This window comes from Haliotis asinina, chromosome 7 (genome assembly GCF_037392515.1).
Source record: "Haliotis asinina isolate JCU_RB_2024 chromosome 7, JCU_Hal_asi_v2, whole genome shotgun sequence".
Taxonomy (NCBI): domain Eukaryota; kingdom Metazoa; phylum Mollusca; class Gastropoda; order Lepetellida; family Haliotidae; genus Haliotis; species Haliotis asinina.
Window position 1 is genome coordinate 18,202,260 of NC_090286.1, and position 25,101 is coordinate 18,227,360.

General features: G+C 38.6%; 1 protein-coding gene across 1 annotated transcript in view; it reads right to left on the minus strand.

The window, feature by feature from the left end:
- LOC137291557 (uncharacterized) overlaps positions 1-24,276 on the minus strand; it is a 44,256-nt gene extending 19,980 nt beyond the window's left edge. Inside the window, exons 1-9 of the mRNA XM_067822936.1 lie at positions 24,148-24,276; positions 18,147-18,243; positions 17,825-17,889; positions 7,255-7,367; positions 7,057-7,125; positions 5,834-5,974; positions 5,522-5,648; positions 3,707-3,824; positions 207-370 (exon numbers count right to left, since the gene is read on the minus strand). Coding sequence (XP_067679037.1) covers positions 207-370; positions 3,707-3,824; positions 5,522-5,648; positions 5,834-5,974; positions 7,057-7,125; positions 7,255-7,367; positions 17,825-17,889; positions 18,147-18,223 — 874 coding nt within the window. The 5' untranslated portion in view covers positions 18,224-18,243; positions 24,148-24,276. The remainder of the gene's footprint in view (positions 1-206; positions 371-3,706; positions 3,825-5,521; positions 5,649-5,833; positions 5,975-7,056; positions 7,126-7,254; positions 7,368-17,824; positions 17,890-18,146; positions 18,244-24,147) is intronic.
- Between the last annotated feature and the right edge of the window lie 825 nt (positions 24,277-25,101).

A 25,101-nucleotide genomic window follows, 5' to 3' on the forward strand; every position in this document is an offset into this window, starting at 1 on the left:
TAAGTCCTCGATTATGAACTATGGAAGCCATTTCCAAAGTCAACTCCTGGTAGCAGAGATGACCATGTCGGAATGTACTTGTTTCAATAATTTACGTGACGAGCGCTTTAGACGACACAGTCTTGTATCAGAAGAGACCTCTCTATTAGAATGGATAAAATCAAATGTTCATTCAGTAATTGATACAATTTAGATGAAAGAAGCACCGTTATTGCAAACCCAGAACACCGGGTGATTTGCCTGTTTGAACACTCGCCACTTCCATCCCTCATCTGACCAAAACTTCTTGCTCTTGTATCCACCAGCACGGACAAAACCTAGAAACTCCCTGTTGGTCACCAGATATTTAGATGCTTTAAAAGGCGGCACACTGGAATACAACAAAGGCACCTATTATGCTCACGAAAAATTACAGGTAAGTTGACGGTTTCACGAAGTGGTCACTGATAATAATATGAATAATAACTGTGATACCACACTCAAAACCTATAATGGATGTTCGCATCAATCTTTCCTCTTCCTGATTGAATCTATAAAACCAATTGGTTCGGACCCTCACTGTTCCTCTTCCCTATTTTTTTTTTCAAACATCCCGTGTATATTTTGTTTCATTCCATTTATGATGAAATATACGGAGGCCAATTAAACAATCAAATAAGGAGACAAAGTGATCAATATTCCCCGCAATGGCAAAATACTCGTCGTGAATAAGTCCACTAGTTGTCATGATGTCAGGTATTTTGGTGTGTATATGGCAAAGTGGAAGGAGAGCACTGAAAGGTTTTTAAGTTGTGCTACCGAAAAGGAACACTACCACCAAATTCAGTTGACGCCAAACTTGCTGGAATGGAAGCAGAAAAAATATTCAGAATTCCAAAACTACCAAAAGGCACCAGTACACTACCAGACCTATCCATGTGCCAAGCTTGGTGAACAAAATAGTGCACGGTTTTAAAGTTCTGCTGCGGAAAAGCAGCTGACCCAATTTAGTCAAACTCGAGCTCGTTGCCTTGGAAATGAAAAAAAAAATATTTCATTCAGAATTCCAAAACTAACAAAAGGCACAACTACACTACCATATCTATCTATATGCCAAATTTGGTGAGGCAATAAGAAGTATGAAATTACTATAATATCAAATGACATATTTCTATGAAGCTTTCCGCGGACTGTTCATTATGTGAAGTTAATTGTTGTGTCACAGTTTCCAAAGAAAAATCATCCAATATTAAGAACAATACACCAAAGAAAACCCGGGTTCAAAAGTATCAGAAAGTAGAACATACATTCCTGGAAAGAGAAATGTGCTTGAAGTAAGATCATCAGGGAATCCCATGTCTAAACGACCAGAAGGCAATTTGGTACAGTACAAGACAACAACAGGAAAGGTACTTCTCCTAATTGTTGATTCCCTTAAGGCAAAAATAGAAGTTTGTACTGAAAGAAAGAAAAATGGGAAAAAAGAAGACCAAATTCATCAATCGAAATAAACCTTTTGAAAATAATGAAAAGCACTTGTACAGGCAACGTAAAACAAATGATGGTGAGCATAATGAACGGCCTCCCATTGATGCCAGTGAAAGGTTCTGGACCTGTACCCGGCGATTGTAACCTTGAGGCACAATGAGTCAGTGATTATAACCATGCAATGCCTGAGAAAATAGCTGGGTTACATCTCACAAGACTGCCTGAAAAGTGTCATAAAATGTCCCGATCTAATACAGCTCCAGGGTCTGATAGCATTCGAAACCGGTATGGGAAGGCGTTCCCCTGTGTCCAGACACCATTACTTCACTGCTTCAATTCTCTCGTGGACACAGACGATGTCCCTCCATGACTTATCCCAAAAACATCCGCTTTATCACCTTTGAAAACACAATATAAATTCTTCAAAGTGTTTGATAAACCTCATGCCATCTTACAGCTCTTCTAATGGCATCGAGCCCAAAGGAGATACCAGTTTGAAAGAGCAGGTTCTCCCCATTGAGTCCTTTTCTAAAGGCATTGGGATGATTCTTGGACTCGGCAAATGTAATACACTTCATTTGAACCGTGGCAAGGTAGTTCATGGTGGATCTGTCAAGCTAATAGGCGGAGGAGTTATTGTGCATCTTGGAATGCAAGTTTGAAAAAGCTCCAGAACGTTCAAATTCAAGGCAAACTTTGTTCGTCTAAAGGAAATCTGTAGCTCACAGCTAAATGTTCAAAACAAGATCCAAGCTACCGATACTTTTGCTGTGCCAGTCCGTTCTTATTCCTTTGGAGTACTTGGTTGGACAACACAAGACATCCAGAGTCTTGCCCGCACGACCAGAAGAATTATGTCGGATAACAGAGCCCACCACCCTCATTCCTGTCCTATATATGTCAATCATTTCGGGAGGTCGGGGTTTGATTAATGTGGAGGCTCTTCGTGATTGAATTTTGTTGTGTACTTTATCACACATCTATTTATCGGATGATTCTCTTGTGAAGAAAACAAGGAATTCAACAGCTATTTTAATCGTGCCACGATTGCTATACTGAATCTGATTTCCAGGTGAAGTCCTTCACCACGTCTGCCCAGTGTCGGTCATTTGTGGAGAAGCTTTCTGAGAAGCCACAGTATTCGTGTGAAAATGTAGTGTGTGGAACAGAAATGTAATCCAACGAGTTGGTCGTAAATGTGCTCAGGACTAGTCTCTTCCAACTGACAATCATGAAAATGTGCCTGAATCAAAATAATATAAAATGTCCACTTTGCAATGAAGTTACCGTGACTGTCACTTACTACGATGTTTTAAACGTCTTTGGAATAGGCCCATATACAGCCTCAGAGGAATTCCTGTGAAGCAAAAACGATCTTGTCCTTTTTACTTCTCTTGTCCCTTTTGACTGTAACGTGTCGGGCAAGATTCAGGAAAAGCATGAGAAACATGCGGACCTCGCCTTTGAAAAGCCACGCTTGCATCTCAAGTACACTGTTGTCAGGCTCCCTATTGTTCTTGTAGCCAGGATTCTCGACCGGGGGCACAGCCCTTCTGACACTCTGGGTAATGAAGAAGGCTGCGGTGTCATTGAACCTTCATATTCTGCGGAAAGTTTTTGGTAGGTACTACTAAACCGTCCTACTCGCAGCTGATATGGTACCTGAAGACTTGTTTAACCAGCCTAACTGATGACCTGATGACCTACTTTAATCTGTATGTACTAACGATTGTGTCATAATTCATAATACGCGAACTCTAGGTCGTTAGAAGGTTGAACATTTTTCAAAATCTTTAATTTGTACAACGCTATTAAATAGTCACTGTGAGAAATCTATTCAGAAATATTCTGGGTTTCCAAAGTGTACTTGGACATTTAAATCTTTATTTAAGCTGTTCAAAGCTTAAACGAAATGCTGGAAAATGAGTGTCAAAAGTGATGATAACCTGGTCTTCATTAAACTGTGATCTTGTTATTCAAAAGCTATACACGTATGTACTAAGTACCAGAAGTAACCTTAGACTGTTGACCAATGCATGATGCCTACATCCTCTCCTTTTCAGGACGGAATAATAATATACTTGGAATATGACTTGTCAGTGCTGAGGAAGTTATCTGCCTTGCAAATACGTTAACGTTCAAACATGTATTCACTGACGCCTTCATGTAACATGCAATATTATCATTTCAGGTATCGATTTTGGAAAGTTTCAGTGAATACCCCGGCCCCATAACTTACTGTATCTCAGCTTGGCCATACTCGTTGTCCCACCCATAGGAAGGAAAGCTTTCAGGCTTGCCAATTGTGATGTCTTTTGCCTCTACGGAGAGTAGTGTGTTCTCGGTCGCGCTGGAGTCTGGAAAGTACTTACATATCATATCTTCAGGCATATATCCCTGGGTGTGTGTGTGTGTGTGTGTGTGTGTGTGTGTGTGTGTGTGTGTGTGTGTGTGTGTTCAAATAAAGTTTAATGTCCCACCCAAATTGTTAATAGAGGTATGTTAGGTTGTATTTGTAATATATGTTTCCTTAACCATATGTTGCATCATCATAAACTGACGTACAAAAGAAACTTCAGTAAAAATAAAGGAAAAATAACAAAACTAAATTCATATGATAATACCGGGATAGCATGTAATGATCAATAATGATACGGCAAACAATCTTGACTGGTTGTTTGACATATACAGAGTTGAGTCACCGAAAGACGCAAGGGGTATGGAAATCATTTCTTACAGTTAACAGTGTGAAGACCATGAATTTTAATGATGTCCATAATGAATGTTTGTCAACGGACATACACTGACATTCAAATTAATATCGTGTGTGACCTCCATTGGCGTTGATACAGGACATAATATGACGTCTCATACAAAACATACGCCACCGGATGACGTTAGCGGGAATCCACTCTTCATGAAATGCCAGTTCCAGTTGCTGTCTCAAGTGTCGTCCAAGATGATCCCAAAGATGTTCAATGGGCGATAATTTTGGGGAACGTGCTGGCCATGGCAAAACGTGCACGTTATTCTGAGCAAGGAAGTCTCTGGACAATCTGGCTATATTGGTGTAGCGTTGTTTTGCTGAAAGTTGGTCCCCTGTGCTTGTTGTTGAAGAAATGACAGCACTACCGGTGTGAGCACTTGATCTCGGTATGCCATAGTTATCAGATTTCCTTGTATTGTAAACAGAGGAGTCTTCTGTTCGCCATAAATCCCTCCCCAGATTATTCCACCGCCACCAAAGGGATGACCTTCTTCTACACAAGTCGCTCGCCTGTATACTCTGACCCATCATATGAAACCATCGGCATGGATAAAATCGACTTTCGTCGTTGAAGATCACCCACAGCCAATTCTGTCGTGGCCAACGTCGCACAGTTCTTACTCAACATAGACAATGGATGCTGTCGAGTCAAGGACATCCGGCGAAAGGGTTGATAGGCCCTGATTCCTGCAGCACGCATTCGTCTCGTGTTGGTGTTCATGTGGACGTGGTGTCTGAGTGCCGTTGCTGCCGTTGTCGTCATTGTAAGGAATCTGTTCTGAAATGGAGTATCCTGACGTGTCGGTCTTTTTGTGGTGTTATGACCCTTGGTCTCCCACTCGTGACCTGGTAACGGTTAAAAAGGTTGACAAAGGTTTCTCGGCTGCGACAAAGTGCTCTGGCAAGATGGTTGTTGTTTGCTCCCATAGGGCACATACCGACGACCGATAGCCTTGATATTCTTTTCGTTGCAATGATGTCAGGTCATCTCGTGGGTCACCTTTTATAACGTTGGTGCATGAATTGCACGTGCAATCACAAATAAACATGAATGTCGTGAAATATCCATCAAAAGCAAAAGAACAAATGGTGTATTTGACCTAGTGATTCACACATTGTGTGTTTGGTACATCATACTGACCACAGACTTCAAGTTTACTTTATGGGTTTTCGAAGTTTCTTTTGTACGTCAGTTTTAAAATGCACTACATCATATTTTATCTTATCTTTAACACTACCAAAACAAACGATCTCCCAAAACAAACCTAAAATATAATTCATACCTACCACTTTTCACCGGGCCGTACGTCCATCTTTCGGGCTTGAGGACCAAATGTATGGGCAATTGGCGTATGAGGACCGATGACGTCTCCACGTGAATCCTTTCGTGCTCCATTCCCATGATAAGACCCCACTATTTCAACAAACATACATCTTATAAACTCTTTGCATTTATATAGACTCCACAGGATGTTATAGCCGTGGCTGACCGACAAAACACATAATTAAACAACGAATCTTGGTGTGTGTCGTGATAATCCGACGCGAGAGGCAAAGGTTATCATAACAAGAATGTATGACGAAATGCAAACCTCTTACCCATGAATGGTCCATGGTAACAGGTAGAGTGAGTGGGGTGTTATCTATCTGGTCAAGAATCAGATTTCTCACTTTTCGTCTATACGCCACCACTTCGTCCAGGGAAGGCCATATAAATTGTCCTCCCATGCGGTAGTTCTCCTACAACAAACTGACCAATAAGCTAAATGCTTATAACGCTTCTGTAAGCGAAAAAGATTACTGGGATTGCCACTAAAGCCTAACGTGGTTCTGGTAACACTCGCTCAATATATATCACACTTAGCATCGATATGTAATTGTGAAACTACCTTGTATATACTATTGTGTTGGAAACTTACATTTACCCTACATATTCTACATGTACATTTTTGGTGTCTGCCGCTGTTATATGGCTAAAGTATTGGTAAAAAGCGGTATTAATATCTCTCTCGCTCTCTCTCTCTCTCTCTCGCTCTCTCTCTCTCTCTCTCTCACACACACACACACATACACACACATTCAAGTGTACTTGATGAAGTCGTTATCCGGTAGTGATCGGCATTTGATGCTTTGTATGTGGATGAAAGTTGAAATAACAGTTATTTTAAACTAAGCCATGAAACTATTGGGTAGTCAAAATATTGATTACACACACAACACTCTCGTTTACTTTTGACTGGGTTCCGTCCTATTGTGCAGCCTTGTGAAATAACCGGTCCAGAAGTTTCAGACAAATACACTTTACTCGATACATAAATATTAATCAGTATGAACTGATCTAAGCGCTCGTATATTGCAACAATACGCTCCTTCTCATCCTTGCAAACACATTTAAGAAATGTTTGGCGGTCTGGCACGGAATTGAAGTACAGAACTATAATGAATAAGCGCAGAAAAACACGCAGCAGGTGTAACCAGTGAATCAGATGCACTGTGAATCATTTTACGACCTCATTAAACAGGAACAGTCTCTGACGTCTCAATTAAGGTCATACTGCCTACAACTCGCAATACAATTTGAAAAATACGATGTTATAATAAATTTACAATTGAAATTCATTTGTAATACCATTTTCTTATGAAACAAGTAATTAGAATTTAGTGTAACCAGAGTTTTTTGTGATGTCTATTATCACTCTCACTCGAGAAACTTAGAATTGTTTGAATATGTTAATGAGACTCAAGTTTCGATATAGTTTCGTCTACTCCTGTAACAGCAGAATACCTGATGTTACGTCCTTGATGTGATCGCTGCGACTTACCGTATCGTCCCATGACATTTCATCCACGCCAGTTTCAAACATTGTTTCAAATTCAACATTCACTCTGTCCTGAAAGAATGAAACACAGTTTTGTACTTTTCAACAATGGTGAGTAATTGTATGTTGTGTGGATAGAAATTTTGTCACCTCCTGCGTTTTTTGTTAATATGTAATGTGAAAATATAAAGAGAAAATTACCTTGATAAAGCCGGCAAGAAGAAGTTTATTGACGTAGACAGAGGCTGTGTGGGCGAAGTAGAAGATAAGAGGGAGGCGGAGACGGTCGGGGCATTTGTAAAATGCAGACTCATCTGCAGTTGGAAGAGGAAAAGTATTTTTCACATGCACGCATATTTAATCATTACCTCAAGCAAGAATTTGAAGAGTTTTAGTTGCTGTTATGCACCAACGACTCCATTATGTTGTCTCACAATCTGGTCTCGTGTTGTGACTACCCGACATTAGGCGTCTCTTTGAAATGGATAATAATTGTAAGAAAAGAAACAAGAAACCACTGTAAAAACAAAATCGTATTATAAATGAATTTATAACAGGTATAATTAGTGATAACACCACTCAGGTTACTCAACAAAGGTTCCCATTTGACATTTCTCCTGTCTGGAGTAAATACTAAACTTTATAAATTAAGGTCTGTAGTAAAAAAACATCGATCAAAGGATTAACCGATAACACACTGATTGATTAATTGCTTTTATCTTCTACAGCGGATTCGTCAAAAGGCAGTCTGTGTTGATGTACTAATCTATACTGACTACACCCTGTCGTAAAGTGCGAGTGTAAAAACAACATCCTCCCTTCCAAGAATTAACCACCATTGCGTTGATTGATTGATTGCTCATTATTGGTTAACTAAATGACTGAGAATGGCGGACATCATACAGTTAGTTGCCAGGTGTACTATCTTGGGTGACTAATGAGAGATTTATCAGGTTTTCATCAGTGTGAAAGACGTGAAACGATGTGTTACTTTTTCGCAAATTAGACTGTTGTAAGACACACGACACAGTGCAGGATTATTTACCAGCCTGGAATATCGTTCTTTTATGTGGATATTGATGGATACATTCCTGAACAAGGTAGTAGCCTGACATTGTTGTTATAAAATTAGTCTGTTTAATTCATTATTTGCATTTTGTTTTAATTTATTTGTTTTAGCATTCAGCAGAATCTATATGACAGAAAACACATACTAGATCGCGTATGTGTGTGAAATAGGATCCACATTGGCAGTCTATACAATGTTTAAATGTTAGTCATGTTAGAAATTTACTATTAGTACAAGCAGATCGTGTGTTCTTTTATTAATTTTCCAAATCATACAAATATGACAATAAACTAATTAGGGTTATGAGACAAAATATAGAGACGTACATTGGCTTTGTTATTTTCCCGTCCTAATAGTTTTTTTACCATTTCTACCACTGGCAAATGATTAACCTTCATTTGTTTTCATAATACATTCGTAATGAAGTAAAATGACGTCACCTTAGTTGATCTGTCCATAACTAAACTCTCAATTGCGCATACGGACTGTGCAGCAGAGGTCACGAACCAGTCACGAATTGTGGGATATCATCCGGGTACTCACGGGAGAAAAACAATAGCAAAAGTTTAAACCAGTCCACGGAAATTGCTCCGCATCAGTGCCCCTTTAAAACTATTTTAATATTTGAAACTGATTCATTAGCAATGGTTGGTGACTGGAACCCAGTGCTTGACCCCAAAATTGACCTTGAGAATTATATACATGTAAGCAACTCCAAATCGAGAAATAATTAGAATTTACAGGAACTTATAATCTTCTTGACATTTGGAGTAAGTTGAATGATAAATCTAGAAATACCACGTGGTGAAGAAACCCAAGCCTACAGACTTGATTTTTTTATTGTATCAGAAGACAATTTTATATTACCATTGATTACCAATATTCTGCCAGGCCATAAAAAAAACTTTTCAAACACCAGAAAAGATGAAGGGGCTATTGGAAGAACAGTGTCCTAATGTTCAACCCTGAATGTGGTACTTTAGTCAGAGCTGCCCTAAATGATATTTTTCAAGGTAAATATGTAACTTTGAAAACATGTTAGTCTTATAATTTCTTATGCCTTAGTTCTATAAAACTTTATTAATGGAAATTCGAGTAAAGACTACTTCTTTCTCATCCTACATTAAAAAAGCTAAAAGACTGAAACTAACACAGTGTGAGGACATTAGAAGAAACGTAGATGAGTTTATAGTCTTTCTGAATTATCAAAGTTTACGAAAGAAGTGGGAGAGATCAAAATTGACTTAATAAAAGGAATACAAATCTGAAACTGCATTCTTTCCCTCGAAGGAGTGAAAACCTTCAAAATATATCTGCCATCTGGAAATTAGAAAATTCTATAAAAGAATCAATCAACTGATAACCAATGATAACAAAGTAATTAAAGACAGTAAATCTTAGTGAAGTGACGTTAATTTATGTAAACAAATCTTCTATGCTGCTCAGTAACAATATAAGGAGGGAGACTGCTTGAATGATATTAAAACTCCAACACTTAACAAAACACTAAGAGACAATCATGAAGAAGAAACCAGCATGGGGGAAGTCAAGCAAAACGTAAGAAAAGATGGAGAATTATAAATGTTCCGGAATTGAAGGATTTCCCATTGATTTCTAAGAATTATAAGTATGGATTTATAGATTATAAGTATGGATTAATATATGTATCAACTAAGACTCAAATATCTTCAGATGTGAATGAAAGATGTGAATAAAGACAGAGCGCTAACGTTACTTAAAAACTGGAGGTCCATCACCTTACTCGGTGCAATTTATACAATCGTCAGCTCCTGTATTGCACATAGATTAAAAGCTACTTTAGATGAACTTATTTCCAGGAGTCAAACTAGGTTTTACATCAGGTAGGACAATTAGAGACAACACAAGACTACTGTTTGGCATAATGTTCGAAAAAACAAAGAAACAAAACATTCCTGGTTTGCTAATTCTGACTGATGTTGAAGACGTATTTGACACCGTTTCTAAAGATTTTATCGACCTAGTTTTACATAAATTTGAACTTGGTTCTGAAATGATAAGATGGATAAATATATTGAGTTTTGAAACAATAGTGTATGTCATCTAACATGATGATGTCTAACGTTTTTTGCTAATGAACGAGAATGTAGACAGGGAGAACCATTTTCCCTTCACATGTTTCATTTTGTAGCTGAGATTTTTGGCTGCATGATAAGAAACAATGAATAATAATAATCAATACGCTGATGATACTCAACTATTTCTTGGTGTAACCGATGAGGGTTTACACAATGCATTTTTGTAAAATGTCGAGTTTGAAAAGAAATTTAGACACATCAAAAGCAACCTGGCTCGGATCATAAGCTCAATCTGCTTATAAAATGTATTCACCTGAATTCTTTGCACAATCCACCAGCAAAATGTATTTCTTCGCATGAAAAGCTATTTTTAAAATTCATTTGGAGTGATAACAATGATAAAATAAAGAGGAGGGTAGTAAACAATAAATATGAAAAAGCAGGAGTGAGAATGACTCATACAGTAGTGTTATTGATACTTTGAAATTATCCACCTCACGAGTTACTTTTGATAATGTGGGAAAAATCCATGCAATATACATTTCCGTACACATGAAAAATGAGAATTTGATTGAGAGGAGTTAAAAGTCGTGAATAATTTTAAGTACTTATAATATATATTTCACTCCTCAGCTATACGGGAAATATACTAATAGAAAATACACATCCCCTACGCAGGACTTATTATCTCCTATGTAGGACTTATTATCTCCTAATAAGTCCTACGTAGGAGATAGTATCTCGTGCGTAGGTGTTAGCATCTCCTACGCAGGATTACTACTTAGTATCTCCCACGTAGGACTTAGTACTTAATATCTCCTACGTAGGGGATAGTAAGTCCTATGTAGGAGTTATTAAGTCCTATGCAGGAGTTAGTATCTCCTGTAGGAGATGCTCGATATATGTTAATATACATTAATCTGAAATGGTCAACTTAAACTGGTCCACGTTCCCCCAGACACGGAAACCATTTCTTTTTTGACTGTTTCAGTCACTGTTCTAGAGTTTACAGCCATGCGTTTCATTTAGAGTCTACAGTTATGTGTTATATTTACCATTAGAGTCTACTATCATGTGTTTCATTTACTCTAAGAGTCTACTGTTTCCTTCAACATTAGACTCCTGTGTTCAACTATACTACCCATCAAACGTTTAGACTCACAAGTGTAAAAGTAACCGCATACTTCACTCAGCTGTTCTAAACTAGATTCTGCAAAATATTCCATACTGTTAAAAGGTACTGTTTACACATAAACTGATGTATAATAAAACACATTCGCAACGTTGACGAGAGTATTGTCATGCGTTCAACAAATGATTAAACTCGGTGAAAAATGACAATTTCTTATCTGAACTTTACACCAAACCGCAGCATTTCACATGCACGATACTTGCACATGCTTTTTCAGCAATTTGATGGATCATCCTCGTGCAATTAATCTGCATAAGGTTTGCAGTTGTTTCTACAAGTTGATGGAGAAATTCATCTTCGTCGTAACATATATAACATATAGAGGGTGTTTTGGGTGAGTCTAGACTTTTGATGGGTAGTATATTTGTTGCATATTAATTTCATGTGTTGGCCGACTGTTGTACTTTATTGCCTCGCGTTCAGGTTACCCTACTGTTACGCGTTGCAGTTAGTTTACTGTTACATGTTGCACGTCGTTACATTTTTCTATTATGCGCTGGATATTTCAGAGGTCGTTGCACATTAGCCATAATCTGCGTGCACAGACGTGTCTATCGGTGGCAGTCTATGCGTACGTATATCCATATACTTATACAAACAACTAACATGACAATATTTTTGCCTTTTTGAATTCCGCATTGCTTTTCGCCGCATTCAACACATTTCCACACAAGTGAAGTGAACTTCTAAACAAACCGCAAACGAGCGTTATATCTGATCCAGCCTAGCCTCATATGAAAACAAGCATATGAAGACTTTCGGAGGACTAGTCATAATGAGAATTTTAGACCAGAAACTACCCACTCTGACTGTTTGTGTGCGTGTTTCTGTGCATGTGTGTATCTGTGTGTGTGAGAGAGAGAGAGAGAGAGAGTGAGAGCGAGAATACCCATAACTGCAGTTAGATCAAAGCCCACGTCACCCAAACGTATCACACACACACACACACACACACACACACACAAACACACACACAAACACACACACGCACTGTGTAGTAACACTGCGTTAGTGTTATGAGTATGTATTGACCTGCATTTCTACCATCTAACGATCTGCATAACCAAACATGTCTCAATTTAATAACCACACGCCAACCTTTAAAATGATATATTAAGTACTACGTGACAGATAGTATGTCCTTGTGACTCCCCATACTTCCAAAACGCCCATCAAACAGATCATCTTTCTGTACACACAATGAACCCTCGGCGTATCAGCAAATGAACCAGCCAATCGGAAGCCGTCGTTACACTTGAGTGAAATATACCCGCTCCGACTAGGTTCGGTCTCCCAAGGACTTCGTTCCGAGGGAAGTAAGCCCAAGTACAAAATATTGCACTTTTGAATCGCGATTGTACGCATATAATTTTGTTTATTTGTTTTTTACTAGCAGCAATGTATATTATATGTCATGAATAAGTGATAATTGTGTTTTAAGTATGTTTGATTTTTTGATTGCATGTGACCTTTAAAGGGGCACTGATGCGGAGCAATTAGTACATCTACACACACTGCCTTTTGACGAATCCGCTGTAGAAGATAAAAGCAATTAATCAATCAGTGTGTTATCTGTTAATCCTTTGATCGATGTTTGTTTTTGTAACTCATAAACCCTCTTGCATCACTTACATGCACATATTACATAACGTACAATACAGTTGCCACTACAGACCTTAACTTATAAAGTTGAGTATTTACTCCAGACTGGAGAAATGTGAACCTTTGTTGAGTAACCTGAGTGATGTTACCACTAAATATACCTGTTATAGATTCATTAACTGACCATTAAAAGAAAGATGACAAATAGGTGCCTGTAGACGTCATATTTTCACATAACATGATTAAATATCAGTGTCGAGGTAAAAAACACAGAAACAGAATCAAATTGGATCAGTCACTATACCACCCAAGCATCCGAAAAAACACAACTGCTGGGATATTTTGTTACTTTGTTATTTTTAAATAATGGCATATGATGGGCATCCGGCCTCCTGATTGTTTAGGTGAAGAAATTCTGCTAGTATGGACCGGAGCCCAGTCCATTTGTCCGTCACGGTCGAGGGAGCGGGCGCTGACCAATTTGCAGTTTGGTTTCGTAATTAGACCGTTGGCGAGAAACATTATTCGCTCCGCATCAGTGCCCCTTTAAGCAACAACCCTATTTGGATAAATGATGACACAAATAGGATTTATTGTAGCTGGATGGAGACCTTGGCATGCTTGTTTTGTGTTTGTTTTGTTTTAGGTTTTTTTGCATTGTGTCTTACACGAGACATGACAATGGTACTGAAGAATTAGACAAAAGACAACATTTACTAACATGATGGGGTTTATTCAGAGCAAAACAAAATGTCAGTGAAAGCAAGAAATTTTATCACTGTAAATGTTTGGAATCGATGTGAAGAAAAAAATTAACGCTCGAAAGGAATAAAGAGAAATGGTGCAATGAAAAAACAGCTGAATACCTCGAGCACTCCTCTAGTGTTCATGAAGCAATCAGTATTCAATGACAGATGTACAGCTATCAGACATTGACGGAACCAACTTTTAAAAAAGATTGCAATGACAAATTCTTCCATTCATGTACTATGGCGTTCCTGAGCTGTTTCAAGTTGTTAACAGGATTGTCACCTCTGTTAATATGCGGTCAATCTCATCCCAAACATGTTCTATGGGGTGTAGATCTGGACTGATTCTGGGCCATTCCAAAGATTCAATTCCAAGTTCATTTTTGGGGTCCTGTACAATGTCTGCGTGGTGAGGACGTGCGCTGTCGTCTTGGGGAATAAGTGTATGTTTGAAATGGCATGAATGAATGGCATAGATGTATCGTTAATGACGTCACTGAGGTACGTTTGACCTATCATTTATCCCTGAACAACTGTGATGTCAACTTTATGGTCATAGGTGAAGCCAGCCCAAACCATTACAGATCCCCGGTCACCGGCAACAGTTGGCAGAACACATCTGGGGTTCAATCTTTCTCCAACAGTTCTTCTGACGCCCAAGTGACCATCTGCAACGTGAGGAATGGATCGGCATTCGTCTGTCCATATGATACGACGCCAACTTTGCAGGTTCCAACGACGTCGTTGATGGGCCCGTCCAAACGAGCTTGCTGGGGTGTGGGAGTAAACAAGGACGCTTAAGGGTTCGTCTTGCTTTCAATCCACCGGAAACGAGACGTTTGTTCACCGTTTCCCGTAAATGTTTCCACCTATTGTTTGTTGCCACTGTTGACGGGGTTAAATTGCTGACTTGAAGTGATTTCTCCGAGACAAGCCCAGTAGATAACGGACTTCCCTAGCAGTGGTCTTCCTTGGACGACCAGGTCTGGGTCTGTTATCAACATCACCAGGCTTTCTGTACTTTGAAAGTGGTCTGCTTAACACACTGTAATGCATGTCAACAGCAAACCCAGTCTGACCTAAGGACATACCAGCATCACACATGCCAACAAGTTTCCACCTAACAGCTGACGTGACCATTCTAATGCTTCTGAATATCACCTTTAATATCAAATTACAAGTGACAAAACTATATGAATGACGGTGGCTCTCGTGCATGATCGTGAGTTTCACATTGTGCATGCCTCGTGGAGAGCCATTGAGTTTAGTCAGTTATTCATCATAATATACAGGCGTTGCTTAAAGGTCACATATACTCTAATCGGGTACAAATGCAAAATCACTTGCTGACATCGTTATAAATGAAACCCTGTCATTGAAACTGCTCATTTCGATCTTTAATTACCTTAAATAAAACTTTTTGTAAACAGTGCACAATTCTCAGCCGCAAACGAAATTTCAACCAATCAGAGCGGCGCGTCTCCGTGACGTAATAGTGGGTATAGAAATGAGGGTCTGTGCAGTATTCATCTACATTTCAGGGGTTAAACTATTTCGTTTACAGGTTTGTACAAACCTGAAATCGCGAAAGCTGTTGAGAAAAATGAAAGCTATATGTTCTCACAATCTACTATCATTTACTTTTGTCTCCTGCTTTACCTAGTTTTCGAGTAACAACCCTTGTTTTCATAGACGATTCTGTCAAAATCACTTGGTGTCGCTAGGTTGTAATCCGTGTTAGGTGGTATAAACCTACACGTTATTTGTCATCATTCACTTGATGCTCAGTTAATGAGTTTATAACAGGTATAATTAGTGGTAACGCCACTTAGATTACCCGACAAAGGTTCCCATTTGGCATTTCTTTTGTCTGGATCGATAACACGCTGATTGATTAATTAGTTTATGGGGATTTAAATGGAGGATTTGTGAAAAGGTAGTGTTTATGTATGTACACTTACTAATCTATACTGAATACTCTGTCGTGTCTGTGTCTATGTAAATCAACACCCTTCTGTCAAAGGATTAACCGCCAATACATTGATTGATTGCTCATTATTGGCTAACTAAATAACTTTTTAAAAAGAATGACGCACATTATGCGATTAGTTGCCAGGTGTGCTATCTTGGGTAACCAATGAAACGATACAGCAATGTGAAAAACCTGAAACGATACATCACGTTTCGTATATTAGACCGTTAAAAAACACATCACTTGGGAAATCTGCAGATGAATTATATATCACTTGTTTTTGTGGATATTGATAGATACATTCCTCGAACAAGGTAATAGCCTGACATTGCTCCTATAAATTTAATTTTAATATTTGCATTTTTTGTTTTTAATAAGTTGTCGTAGCTTTCAACAGAATCATTGTTTTCGTCGTTAAGTGTACTGATGCAGACGACATACACTAGGGCGTGCGTGCTAATTATGATTCATATAGGAAAACTATGAAATGTCTACATAATACATTCCTGTTATACATTCGCAGATCGCATCTTTTTTATTAAGTTTCAAAATGCATACAAGTATGATTATAAAGTAATTAGGATTATGAGACCAAGTATAAAGACATATATTGACAAGTGTCTACATCCTGGTGAGTGAACGTTACAAACCAAGTAAATTTAGCAACTGAAGAAATTTATCGCGCAGTATTTTCACTTCGACCTCGACCTCGCTTAGGTTATGTTACAGGTTGTGTCATGCAAACTCCTTTTGGTAATGATTCAAATACATTTTTATGTACCTTTGATTTTCTAACTTGATGACAACAAACCATATATAATCTCATTAATTCAAATGGATTTGACTTCACGATTTTCAAAAATGGCGGCGCCCAGTCTTGGGATGAATGCTATTTAAGTTTGTTTTCACCGACTTAAAAAATGACAATTACTTCCTACTGGTAGTAAAATATGTATTTTATTGTTGGACAATAGGATTTTGCATGGCATTGCTTATAACAAAACAATATCACTCTTGGAAGTGAGGTGGAGGTCAATATAACATTGCTTGCAATATAAATGTCACTTCGACCCCCAGAGTGCTTCCTTGGAATAAGTCCTTATGTTAAAAGTTGTGTCATGCAAAATCTACTGGCCATGATTCAAATGCATATTTAACTACCAGTAAGAAGTAGTTTTGATTTGCTAACTTGATGAGAACAAATCATAATCTCAATAATTCTAACGGACTTCAGCCCGTGACTTCACGATTTTCAAAAATGGTGGCGCCCTGTCTGAGGAATAATGCTATTTAAGTTTGTTTTCACCAACTTACAAAATCAAAATTACTTTCTACTGGTAGTAAAATATGTATTTTATGGATGGACATTAGGATTTTACATGACATTGCTTATAGCATAACAACTTCACTCTTGGAATCGGTCAATATAAGGGGTCAATAATTATAATATTAGTTACGATAATATTGTCACGACCACAACCTCGTTTCCGAGGAAGAAAGCGTTATATCCATGCAAAATCCTTTTGGTCAACAATGTGTAGTAAGCAGTCTTGATTTTATAAAGTCGATGAAACTTGAACTCCATTTTCTATCCTGGAAGCGTGGTAGGGGGCGAACCATCCGATTTAGTATATACCACAGGCTTCCACAAAGCTCACTTCGCACACTCTTACAACCAGTTTAAGGACAAACTACGGAGTCTGGTGGAAATCTGTGCATAGTGACACCATCACCCGACCCCAAGGAACAATTGACGGCAACACAACAATTCGGCATGTCTTTGTTGACGTCGAGAAATCAGCAAAATGACGAGCTTCCTACACATTTTCTGTACAATGTCATTTAACTGGAAATCGTTCCTTCTATGACGTCACTGTAGGGCTCTGGCGACAGAGCTACGTAACCTGTCTGCGGTTTCGTTTGCGGGCGAGAGGGAAGCAGGCGGCTTTTTAGCAACTTTTAAGCGCTTGGTAGTAATTAACCACAAGTTTTGGGGTTTTTTTTAAAATTGTGTTTCGTTTATGACTAACCAAAGGTCTTTCATATGCAGTGATAAACAGAGTACCAAAAAATTGAGTTTAGTGGTCATTTACCTTGTTACCATGAGTATATTATAACTGGAGTACTTACCTTTGAGCGCCGTGAAGAGGCTCTCGTTCAAGTCATAGCTGTTTTCGAAGTAAAGCTTGATCTCTCTAAAAGTAAAAATTGCGTTGAAGCCATGGATGACAGTTGCATTCGCATATTAATAATTTTATACGTACAATTGACCACACAGCTCAAAAGCGATAAGAACTTCATTGTGATATATTTGGAAATGCAGAGAGAGATGGCACAGAGAGAGAGAGAGAGAGAGAGAGAGAGAGTGAGAGAGAGAGAGAGAGAGAGAGAGAGAGAGAGAGAGAGGCGGAGAGGCAGAGAGGCAGAGAGAAAATGAAACATTTTAACTCACTGCTTGGTGCAGGTCGACAAATCTAGAGGTTTCAGGGAGGTGAAAGTGAGTTCACCGGTCAGTATTTTGGTCATCATCCTTCAGCACTGACGTTTACCTGTCACAATACCAAAGGCAATTATATGGGGATGATCTCAGTTCCTGACGAGAATAGTTTAGAATGACGTTGGTGAATGCCGCGTATCCCTAACCGCTATATGCATCTTACGTGAGTCCTTAAGCGTGATTGTACTTATAATCACCTACTATTTAATTAGCTTACCAAAACATTTTGAGCAAAGCTAAGACCAATAAGTGTTACTATTGGCAATAGTATTAACTGTCATGAGCACACGTCTCTATTTAAATATACACTATCAGCAACTGTTTGGCAAATCATTATCCATCAACTGTGCCTGGGCCTATATTTACCTCTCTTAGCGCTAAGATTGTGTTAAGTGTCATACATTAAGATTAACTTACGACAATCTTAGCGCTAAGAGAGATTCGAAAATCTAGGCCCTGAATTTGATGACAGCCCATACTGCTATGAGTAAGACGAACATTTGCAAATGGGTTTCCATTGTTTGTCACTGAAATGACATACTTGAGCTAGCAATTTGCAAAAATAATCCCATCAATAAGACAAGAGGTAAACCTTTAGTATGATCATGGGATGTCACTGTATCCCGACTGTGCGAAGTACTGACGAACCAACGGCACATATAGACCAAAACGATCTGCAGTCTGTCAAGGTAGAACACCGCACAATAAGCAAACACGGCAAATGGAGATATGTACCCATGGTCGACTGTGAACATATTCAGTTTCTGCTTTTAATGGATCTTATCATGCTTGAATTTAAAATCATTTGACACCCGAACACAAAAGAAAACTGTGAAACCAACTGCACTGCGCGGTGAGAATGACAAGGGTGACTAAGTGTGGACCATAAAGTGCCGACATATAATTTCCCCAATGTTTCCTTGCTCGTCGGCAAATTCAGAGTCTCTCTGAAAGTTCTCTCAAATGGTTAAGCGATAGCACTCTGCCTTGAAAACGCCTTGACTAGCATGACTTATATCTTTTTTGTCTAATAACTGCTGTAGTTTACTTTTGTAAACGGAATCTAGCTCATTTTACATGCTCTAATTTATGCGTAAAACCAATCAGACGTGACACATCAGTACATGTTATGATATTAATTGAACATACCCCAAGCCTAATCTGTCTTCACATCCAGATGTCCATGTCTCTATTTCGGCATATATGTTTACATTTATACTGTTGGCCACTCCGATATTACGACTGTGTGTAAGGACAAATTCGGTGTTTCTGTATCACTACCAAACGCCAATGACACCCGGTGTTAGCAGAAAGAAGACCATCTGCGGTATCCATATAAAAACCTGAGACATTAAACTAACCGAATGTGACTGAAGTCAAACATTTCTCATGCTATGTGTACTTGGGTATCTCTTGCTGAAAAAAAAATACAGATACCATTCTTTAAATATGTGTTTTCTTGGGGAAAGTACTTGTGATATGATTTACTGACAGCCCTGTCAAATACAACCGGCCTAGTTGGAAAGTATAATGAATTTGGGTTAAACCCTGAACTGGAAAAGACTGTTTGATCTTTTTGTACAAAAACTTATTGATCACAAGCAGATAACTTGTTTTTAACACATCACAATTTAATTATGGGAACTCAAAAGTCCACAATCTCTGTACTGTGGCAGTTTCTGACAAAAGACTGTACACATATCTACATACAGCTATCGTGGAAAAATGACAAGGATAAAAATAATTGTAAACTCATTTCCGAGAACTCAAAAAGTACCCCGACCATGGGCCGACGTTATCAAAAATCCCCCCCCAACCCATGAGAGACAACATTGTGTTTACTTTTCTTCATGTAGGGAAGGTTGTATAGGAACGAAACGTCACATGACTACATGATAACTTCAACTTATTTTAACTTAATTAGGTTAATTCAGAGCGTCATTAGAATATCTTTGTTTGCTCGAGACTAATTACTTTTAATTTGTATGTATGTATGTATGTATGTATGTATGTATGTATGTATGTATGTATGTATGTATGTATGTATGTATGTATGTATGTATGTATGTATGTATGTTGACCTCAAATTCAACCCATTTCTACATAATTCGCCAAATCTAGAGCGTTATTAAAATATACAAATTGGTCCATGGGAGTGAATGTTAATTTTGCTCATATGTAACTATTGCTAAAGGTCCACGATGGGGGAAACAGTTTGAAACAAATGACAACATTCTTTCCACGTTTCACGAAAACCACAATACTATTCGTTCATTCTATTGTTTGATTTTATTATATAATTTAAACTACAAAATGATCATACCCAAAACATTCGAGTTTTTACAAAATAGTTAAACTGGAAGGTTGTGACGAGAACACGTACATACATGCCAATGAATTTTATGCACTGAAATAGTTTTCGTGTTCCTGTGTTAGTAAACAAAGGCAGACTTGACTGTTCCATGACAGAGAGAGAAGGGGGAGTGGGAGAGAAATCAATGTATTTACACACTAATTGAACGAGACAAAGAAAGTTTGCATCCCTATTATATCTTGCAAAAGATTGAAATTAAAGATTATTCATGTGCATATACTGTAAATGAGGGTATTTAATGCCTCACCTAGATAAACAACAACATATTTACACTCTAATTTAACGTGACAAAGAATGTTTATACACATCAGAGTGTCGTGGTCGTGACAGGACACCAAGTCAGCCGCCTAACCCGCTGAGGTACCACGGTATCTTGTGAGTCACAGTAATCTCAAGTGGAAGCCGAGGCTGAGTTGGCTAGGCAGATGTTTTTGTGTGCTGACAAGTAGATGCGACTGTGTGGTTGCGATTAGGCGACTGGATGTGTGAGTTCGAATCACGAATGGGATTCAACCCAATAAAAATACTAGAATGTGTACTGTACTAAACTGAACAGTGAGAAACAAGAAACCTCATCGTTCCATTCAGCGGCCTTGCCTTTGCGAGTTGCACTTAAACACTCAACAAATGAAGATAAACCACAGACTCTTAACATTGTACAGGAGAAAGAAGCCAACTGGATTAACATGTTGTGGATGTCAAAACCAGTAAGGTTTGCATGAATTCATGTGGCAAAGAAACATCTGTTGAGAGTACAGCTGTGATAATTTGTTTTACGTGACGATTCGCTAGGATTTATTAAATGCCTTCACAATGAGCAGTAGAGGTAAAGCTCCTGTAAAGGCAACATTTAACTGAAGGGCACATTTGAAATAGTTCACACGATGTACATATCAAATGATATAACGTGTACTTTGAACAGACCAGCAGCCAGAAATAATGCTGCCGCCGTACTGTTAAAATAACTCTAGATAAACGGCTTGCAAGCATATGTCAAGGTAGAGACTGCAGTTTGGTAGTAGAAATTGCAATCGGAGTCCCTACCAGTCGACATTGCGATTGGAGTCTCTGCTGGTTGAGTCTTCGATCCTACTAGTAGAGACTACAATCGGAGTTTCTACTGGTAGTGTCTCTGATCCTACTAGCAGAAACTGTAATCGGAGTCTCCACTCAATTGTCAATTTCCAATTCAGCTGGTAGAGGCGCTGATTTATGTATGGGAATAATAATATGCATTTTACCCAGGTATAGACTGTTTCCAGTTACAGACACATTTACTACAATATTCACACATTTTTCTTATAAAACAGGTAACAATGAAGATAACAACAGTACAAAAATATGCATTGTACACAGGTACAGAGTGTTTCCAGTTACAGATACATTTATTACAATATTCACACATCTTTTTACACAGGTAACAATAAAGATAACAATAGCACTAAACTGTATTTTGACATGCATTAGTTGTGGTTGTGTGACGCTCTGTAGAACCTTTTACTCCTTGCTTTTTACGACGACATCTGTTTGTAATGCAACCGCCCTTACAAGCACATACATTTGACCCCTGTGTCAATCTGGGAGGATGGGTGTAGGGCAATTCCCCACTTGAACATTACCCACCTAAGAGTATTATTGACTGGTCATTTCCCCGCCTCATTGGAAAGCAGTGTTTTCATAACAATTGCTGATCATTGGCTGATTTACATCTGAATGAATTCGAACTTCCTACTTTTAACTGAGACCTTGAGATGTAGGAGCTGGGGGAATTAAAGACAGCACATCTCACTGTAAACAATAGGAAAATAGTAAATGACTAAGTTTTTCCTGGCAACTAAAAGATCAAACATCAACCTGAAACTGGCTTTTTACTACAACCAGCGCCAGCATGTAAGAAGGTGTGACATATTGTTTTAGGTATGATTACACGATGCCATTTAGAAAGTGGTCAAATGCAACATATGTCATATTTGGGATTTCACTTTCTTAGTAAAGTACAAATTCTAGTACTTTTTTTCGGTTGAGTCCCATCCGGGATTCGTGGTGCCTGACTCTGAGAGTGCGGGTTCGAATCCCGGATGGGACTCAACCGAAAAAAAGTACTAGAATTTGTACTTTACTAAGAAAGTGAAATCCCAAATATGACATATGTTGCATATTGTTTTAGGTTTACATATATATATATATATAATATATATATGCAATATATAGCATGCACATGTCGACTGCAGCACTGAGTGTTAGAATTAATATTTTATTGTGTTGTTTAACGAGCGGGTCATGGAGTGTTGTTACTATCCCATCAATTCTGCAGTGAAAGTTCACTGGCTGGCTGTATTGCATAATCATCGGTGAATTTTATCAATGAAACGATACCACTGAAACCTCCTGACAGGTAATTAAGTGCAGTTTGGTCTAATTAGACTGAAATATAACACCCATAACAAGGTGCCATTATGCAAGCTGGATATTGCCGTATCTGGCTATTAAACCAATTAGCTATACACTGGGCTTTACTTACAGCAATGTGTGCGCTTAAAAGAAACCACTTTGAGGCTGAATTTAGACAGCTCTGAACAAGTGGGACGGAACAACTTGATATCTAGACAAGGCTGGGAACATGGAATGAGAAATACTCTTTGGAGAGCGTGTTTGTTTACCAGAGATCACTTTGATACTTTATAACTTGGGATTAAGGTAGACATACTGTATGGATCTAAACACGTCAGGTTACATAGATTATCTTCACTTTGCAACCAGGATTAACTTGGATTAATATTAGCAATGTTTATACAAGCAAAGGGGTGGGGTCCAAATCTCAATAACTAGTGAACTTATTTCACTTTTCAGTTAGTAGCGTGACATGACAATTAAATAGGTGGATATGGAAATAGTGAAATGAAAGCGTTACAATACATCAGTTGTGAAGCGAAGCCAGCACAACATTTCGGTGCTTCCACCTGGTTCTTTGGACCCGTCCCCTATCGAGCACGCTTGGGGTGAAATTGGGAGACGTTTACGCCAAGCTACGACTTTGACGTCAGCTGAACTGGGACAAGCGTTAATTCACACAAGGAACAACATTCTATATTACCTTGTCAACAGTTAAACTGTTATTAAGGAAAACATGTTGACATCTGAATGTATAATACCAACACGATAATGGTCGAGCCAGGGACTAAGGATAACTGCAGCTCGTCTTTCATATCGGATGAGCGCATAGGGAACCAGAAGCAGGAATGACCATGGTGTTGTATTAGGTGTATACAGACAGATTATAGTATGGTCACACTACAAAGTGTAGCGGTCGTCAACAGCTGACACGCTCGAGCTTGCAACAAGTTCGAGTTTCTAAATAATGACTTATCTAATGTGCAGTTTTCATGTTGACTCGATGCAATACAGCATAGGTAATGAAAAATGGCCATGTGTCCAATACCTTTTGGGGGGTAAAAAGTGTTGGAGGCTCTCAAAAGAACAGGAACTTGAAGAAAAAAAATGTGTTCGCGTTTCTTTCGTCGCATATAGTTTCTATAAAGAGTATGAGTTGCAGACACAGCCTGAGGAGTGGACGCTACTTACCCTGGTCAGCGTGTGAGCGATGGGGCTGATTACACTGGAGGTCGGAAGCCAACAAAACTCTTACAACTCCTCAACTCCTGTCAAGATTTGGCAAGGACAACGCAAATGTCGCTATTTATTCAGAAATGTCACGTCAAATATGTATCACGTGCTTTGGAAGTATTTAGCGCACCCCTGTCGTTATCCAATCGGAGCTGGGAGTGTGGCTTGTAGGTCAGATTCACCTCTGTCTGAACCTCGAACACATATCTTCAAACACCTGTCTGTTTACCTGATTTCTTCTACCAAATGTCCAAAGGCACGTGACAGTACATCTGTCTTTTCCCGTTATGTTTGCGTGGGCTATCCCAACAAGATAATGTTTATAGGAATAAAACATAATATATGCCTAAACCCGATGTACGCATTTCCTGTACAAGATATGAACCTGTGATGTGCATTATGTACACCTACAATATAGAGGATTTATGCCGACAGTAACATAGTAAACATCCATTAATGTACATGGTATACATGTACACTGATATCGTACACATCCATACGGTACATGATATACATGTACACTGATATCGTACACATCCATACGGTACATGATATACATGTACACTGATATCGTACACATCCATACGGTACATGATAGACAGGTGTAGAGTACATGATATACATGTACACTGATATCGTACACATCCATACGGTACATGATATACATGTACACTGATATCGTACACATCCATACGGTACATGATAGACAGGTGTAGAGTACATGATATACATGTACACTGATATCGTACACATCCATACGGTACATGATATACATGTACACTGATATCGTACACATCCATACGGTACATGATATACATGATACACACTGATATCGTACACATCCATACGGTACATGATATACATGATACACACTGATATCGTACACATCCATACGGTACATGATATACATGA